Source organism: Hippoglossus hippoglossus, chromosome 3, assembly GCF_009819705.1.
Source record: "Hippoglossus hippoglossus isolate fHipHip1 chromosome 3, fHipHip1.pri, whole genome shotgun sequence".
Lineage (NCBI taxonomy): Eukaryota > Metazoa > Chordata > Actinopteri > Pleuronectiformes > Pleuronectidae > Hippoglossus > Hippoglossus hippoglossus.
The window spans coordinates 27,357,517-27,364,043 of record NC_047153.1 but is presented as its reverse complement, the minus strand read 5'-3'; the positions used below and the strand labels follow the sequence as shown (position 1 = coordinate 27,364,043).

General features: G+C 39.8%; 1 protein-coding gene across 1 annotated transcript in view; it reads left to right on the top strand.

Moving 5' to 3' along the window:
- LOC117753201 (putative gonadotropin-releasing hormone II receptor) overlaps nt 1-4,874 on the top strand; it is a 14,568-nt gene extending 9,694 nt beyond the window's left edge. Inside the window, exons 3-5 of the mRNA XM_034571145.1 lie at nt 623-1,198; nt 3,267-3,471; nt 3,998-4,874. Of these exons, the coding sequence (XP_034427036.1) occupies nt 671-1,198; nt 3,267-3,471; nt 3,998-4,506 (1,242 nt within the window). The 5' untranslated portion in view covers nt 623-670 and the 3' untranslated portion in view covers nt 4,507-4,874. The remainder of the gene's footprint in view (nt 1-622; nt 1,199-3,266; nt 3,472-3,997) is intronic.
- Nucleotides 4,875-6,527: the final 1,653 nt, after the last annotated feature.

The window sequence follows — 6,527 nt, the reverse complement described above, 5'->3', positions numbered from 1 at the left end:
AGTTTGGTTTAGGTTAAGATTAGGATTAGGTTAAGGTTAAGCTTTATGTTCGGGTTAGGCACGTAGTAACTGTGTGTGTGTGTGTGTGTGTGTGTGTGTCTGTGTGTGTGTGTGTGTGTGTGTGTTTGTTTGTTTGTGTAGTGAATCTTTAATCGTGAATGTCAATGGTCTCATTAGCTCATCCTTGAATCTAAATAATTCACGATGACATCACGGGCTGCTTATTTCAACTTACCATTAGCTGCAAGTCTCAACCTGATTTCTGATTTATAATAAAGAAAAACATATCATACAAAGTATAGAAGCCATTATAGGTTGTTTTTATTGCAATTTGAATTACTTAATTAACTTGACAGGTTGTCAGGTGTTGGCACACACACACACATACGTAGACACACACAAAGTTATGTTTGTGCAGTTTGTTAGAGGCAGTAATATCATCTGTCCACCTCAGTGAGCATCACAGATGCTACACGGCACGCTGCTCTCTTTCTGTCTACTATATTGCTCACTGAACACATTTTTTTGTCTTATGCAAATCTATGCATATGAATCTTTTACACCGACTTCATACATAAGGCTCATGTCTTTATTTTGCTTTATCCCCCTTTGGCGCTGCCAGCCTCCCTGCAGCTGAACTCAATGCTGACTCCTTGGTGAGGGTCAGAAAATGAACGCCTCCTCCTGCTGGGATCCTGAGGTCACCATGTACAAGCAGAGCGACAGATTTGACCTCAATGCCAGCTGTGACTGGACATCAGTGGACGCAGCGCTGCGGCTGCCTACCTTTTCTACAGCGGCCAAAGTCAGAGTGATCATTACCTTCATCCTGTGTGGCGTTTCCACTTTCTGCAATTCAGCTGTGCTGTGGGCAGCCAATGGCCACAAACGCAAATCCCACGTCAGGGTGTTGATAATCAACCAGACTGCAGCCGATCTCTTGGTTACCTTCATTGTGATGCCTGTGGATGCCGTGTGGAACATCACCGTGCAGTGGTTGGCTGGCGACCTGGCCTGCAGATTCTTGATGTTCCTCAAACTGCAGGCCATGTACTCCTGTGCCTTTGTCACAGTGGTGATTAGTCTGGACAGACAATATGCCATCCTCAAACCTCTGTCCATTAGCATGGCCCGCAAAAGAAACAGGGTCATGTTGACAGTGGCATGGACTATGAGCACCTTATTCTCAATCCCTCAGGTATGAAACACTGGTTTGACATGACAGGCTATTACAAATGGTTTGGTTCAGTTAATCAAAGACTTGCGACTTGGAATAAAATGAGTCAGAGAGATGTGCTGGGTTGTAAGATGCTTTCCTGTTACAGTGAATAGGCTACAGGCCTTTATACCTGGCAATAGAAGACTGGATCTACATATATTATCTCATTCTCATAGAAATATTAAACGGTATAAAAACTGCACGTGCTTGAGGAAATAATGATCTGGTTTTACTTTAGCTTGAATTAGAATCTTAAACATGTTTCACAATTATCTGTTTACATCTCTTTTCATTTGCATAAAATGTGAAAAATCCATGAAGCTTTGATGCAGGCAAACCTGCAGCGTGATCTCAGAGCCCACAGAGTCTCAGTGGGAGGGATTAGTGGCTCTATCACTGAATAACACCAGGATGGGAATCCCTAATCCTGTCAGTGCACTGTACATGCCTCTCTGGAACCATTAAGATATTTGGCTACATAGCAAGAAACACTGTTGATCATGTTGTGAGGGAAAAGCAGAAATGTGGTAAAGCAGGCCAAACTGAAATTTGATGCTGAACCTTTAATGACAGTTAAACAGTTTTAAATACCCATTATTATTTAAAAAATGTAAACTACAATTCATACAATATCGACACATAGCAAATGTATTGAGATAAGTGCTGAAATGACAAGGTGATCAATCATTTAGTCAATCAAAAAATGTATATATATATGTCACTGTGACAAAATTATTTATCAATTTAGTTGATTTAAAGCATATATGTATGCAATAATTATAATTGACCAAAACTTGGTCAAGAGATAGAGAAAGATCATCTTAACCCAAGGTGAAAATAACAGAGTCAGCACTAACTGACTTCGCTTGTTGATCTTTTCATCCACATCACAGCACATACCCAGTTTACAGTGATATTAGTGGCGACCGAATAAAACAGCGAGCCCTTAATTTCAGACAGTTAATGTCCTATAGCAAGTGTGACAGCTGCCACTGGCAGATTTTGAGCAAATTTCTACCTAATCAATCTAACATAAGTTTGTTAAAAAGGAAACAAACACATTAGAAATAAACAGCAGTCTCCGGTCTGAAAGCCCTGTGTTTTAACAAACCACCCATTCTCTCCAACCTGCTCCTAATGTTGATTCAGTTCTACAGGCTCTAGTCACCTGAATTCCTAATTGCAATAAATGCCACCAGAGATCACCCAGCAATACAACCTAACTATGGGTCAAAATAAGCTCCTGGCAATTTATGGGGTCCTGTTTTAATGAGGAGAGTCTCTGCATAGCTAAAGCTGCATGTGTTAGACAATGAGACCTGCATCCTCATTGGCTGGTGATTCATGTAAAAGAGGAATTAAGAAAAATGGTTGTCCCTACATACCCCTAGTTCTGGTACTCTGTGGGCTACTAAATATGATAAGGAAAAAACAGACAGATTTATTTTTACAAGGTACAGGCCACACGTCAGACTTACTCAAAACACTTAGATATGTGCTTTTCTTTCACATTTTCAAACAATATATACTTTTTAAATCTTAACATAATATTCTTTCATTGTGGGGACTAAGCATGTGTTTTGGCAAACACCGTCTCCGGTAATGCGTTTGGCTGTGTTTAATGAAGTATAACCAAAACGGATTACAGAACAGGACAGAACTGCTAACATTAGCCTCACCTCTGAGCATCCAGGGCCTGCTTCCTGACAGGAAATACTGCATTATAGAATTTTTTTTATTTTTTATTATTTGTTTAACTTAAACTGTAACCGAACAAAATTATACAGTATGAGGTCACAAGCGTCAAAGTCAAATGATTGAAATAGCTGTCAACCACCTCCACTCCTTTAGTCTCTGATATGTTACATAATGGACACGTCAGTAACCGGCTTTGGAATTAAATGACGTGAACTGAATACTGGGCTATTTGGTCAAACCAAAGTTATAGGACATAGTATGTGAATCTTTCTATCTCACCACTGCTAATGGTGAGACCTACTGTCAGTAGAAAACGTTTCCTAATATCATTTGATTTCTAAATCCACAGATGTTCATTTTCCACAATGTGACCATCACATATCCAGCCAACTTTACTCAGTGCACCACGAGGGGCAGCTTCGTCACTCACTGGCAGGAAACTGCCTACAACATGTTCACCTTCTGCTGCCTCTTCCTGCTGCCGCTGGTCATAATGATCATCTGCTACACAAGGATCTTCATCCAGATCTCCAAGAGGATGACGAAAAAGAGCTGTAAGTTCTCTGCTGGGGCTTCTGTCGCCCAAAATATAAGCTGTTTTCAGACACGGACACCAGAACATTTTCTGATAATTGGTTCTGGACTTTTTTAGTTTCTCATATGAAGAACACAGTAAGAGATATTCCTAGTCAGACATTTTCACAACAGGCCTGAGTAGAGCATGCAGGAGGCAGGAACATCATGTGCTGCGGATATCGCATGTTTTTGTTTACAGCACATTGACACGGACGTCTGACCTTATCACCAAAAGCTCTCGGATCTTGTTTTCTTTCCAAGTTGTGATCTTTGCAAGCATCTCACTACTGTGAGCTTTCCAGACATTAATGTGGGAGCTGGCTAGAAAAGTTGTGGAAAATATCCAGACCTCAGTTCATGTCTGAAAGCAGATATTGACAAGTTGATCAGAAATATATATAAATTTGATTCACTCACTTAAAACAAAAGATACTATTCAGTGGTTACATTGCATGCTTACATCTTAGTGTTCCACTAATGCCTGACTCTTTTTTTCTACCTTAGTGTCCTCCAATGAGCCACATCTACGCTGTTCAAAGAACAACATCCCCAAAGCGCGAATGAGAACTCTGAAAATGAGCATCGTCATCGTGATCTGCTTCATCGTCTGCTGGACGCCGTACTACCTACTGGGTCTGTGGTACTGGTTCTTCCCAGATGACCTGAAGGGGAAAGTCTCTGACTCCCTCACCCACATCCTGTTCATCTTTGGCCTTTTCAACGCCTGCCTGGACCCCATCATATACGGTCTGTTCACCATACGCTTCCGCAAGGGGCTGAGACGCAGCCACCACAATGCCGCGGCGATGTCAGACAAGGAAACTACCACAGTGATAACAGATGCTCTGAACTGTACTGCTGTCACTTTGCTGTGTAAAAGAGGGATGATCACTGGTCAGGTCAGTAAGTGTGAACAGGCTGATGCAAAATCCACTGACTCCAGTTGTCTGACTGTGTTCAGTCAAGGAAAGGGAGGACAATCGGGCCACTTCAGATCTGAGAGCACGATGTGATGAAGAGAAAAAACAGAACCCTGAACTATACATAATATACTGGTTGTCTCTTTACTGGATATATTCATTATATATTAATTTATATATACATTCACTTCAACACCTAACATGCATGAATTAGTCTGAAAACATAATGTAACGTTCACTGTGTAGAGTAATGTCTTCATGTGTCTTTGTTGGGAGGCACCTGAGGCTACCCATCTTATTTTAAGATTATACTGTATAAGAGCTTTTTGTCTGGAGCTCTTTAATGGTTTGTGTGTTGCGTAACTTGTTCACTATATACAATGTAGATTCCCTGTTACACAACAGTGATTTTACACACTGCATACTGGTCTTTTTGATGGTCTCAAATGACTGTTGAGGTTACAGAGGTTGTGATTAGGGTTGCAAAATTCCGGGAATATTCAAAGTTGGAAACTTTCCATGGGAATTAACGGGAATATACGGGAATATACGGGAATATACGGGAATTAACGGGAATAAACGGGAATAAACTGGAGATTTTGTGGGTAATTTATACTAACTGTATTTACCTTGTCATATACAGACATAAATATAAATATTTTGTTTTGTCATAAGCTGATTTGAGCCCTGAGGAAACTTTGGGCACTTGACTATATGCTTCTGCATCTTTGTGGCATTCTTAACATAGGTCTTTGCACAGTATTTGCAAATGTACACAGCCTTTCCTTCTACATTGGCTGGGGTGAAATGTCTCCACACATGAGATAGTGCACGTAGCATTGTTCTGTAGAATAAGATGAGAAAAAAGCTTGTAAAAAACACTAATGCAATGCCAGAGATATAAATAGTTAGCTAAACAATTGGAATCGTATTTTACAATTGATGGATAAATGAATAGAAATAGGCTAGATGAACAATCCTCAATCAGCATGCTAATATATTTTCCCCAGTAATATCATCAAAACTTCCCTGACTAGTCCTTGGGCTAATGCAGTAGTGTGGCCTCAATAGCCCTGCTGTAGTGTGCAGGATGCTGGGAATTATCTGTGCATGTGATGGAGAAATGCACAGTGCAGGGTTGAAATTCAACGTGCAGCGTGTGCTGCATTCCATACATCTTTAAAATAGAGTTTTGAATGACATTTTTATTGCTCAGCGTTTAATTTGCGGTATTTTTTTTTTTCCAAAATTCCCCAAATTCCCGAGCTTAACTTCCCATGGAAAGTTTCCGGAAAGTTTCCGGAAATTTACTGGAAATTTTCCGCCCCTTTGCAACCCTAGTTGTGATCAAACCTGATTAATAATCCATCCCCTTGTTTTAATCTCATTCTAAATTTTAATACACATTAATTTTACTGACAGACCTGAGATGTGACATACACTATGTAACTACAGTCAGGATTTGTTTTAGCTGACGATATTGAGGTGAGCTTGTATTAATGATGGTGGGCAGAGGATAGCGAACGGGTGTAGTCGTCTATCTAGCTATTATTCTACGATAACAGCATCTCTCATCTATTGAAGTGTCGCAATATGCCACAACAGAGGGACAGCAAGCCTGCCTGCATGGTACCAGGACCCATTTATGCTAATTTTAAACATGAAACAAACCCTCAGCCTCCATCCAAATGCACTTATGCTTATTAAAGTTGGACATTTCATTTTTCACATCTAGACCATATTGGACCTCATCTTTTAAAGAACAAACATGTTTGGATATTCTCTCTGCATTAGAAAGATTTGATTCATCACATCAAAATATCTCAGAGCAAAATTATTTTATTTCAACATTTCAGGCCTGTTTGTTTTATTTTCATTTTCAAGTAAATCTATTTAGTGGTTTATTTCTGTGAGTAACTGATGGTTGAATGTTGTCTCTGTATAAACTGAAAATATATTTTCTCAGGACGTGTCATTCTGTTTTGGACAGGAAACTTTATGATAACTGTCACTGTACAGCACAGAGTACTGTACATTTTGTTAGTATCTTCTGGTATAAATAAAGTTGTTAAAAAAAAAGCGGAGTTGCATTTTCTCCCCACAGTGGTTCTCCT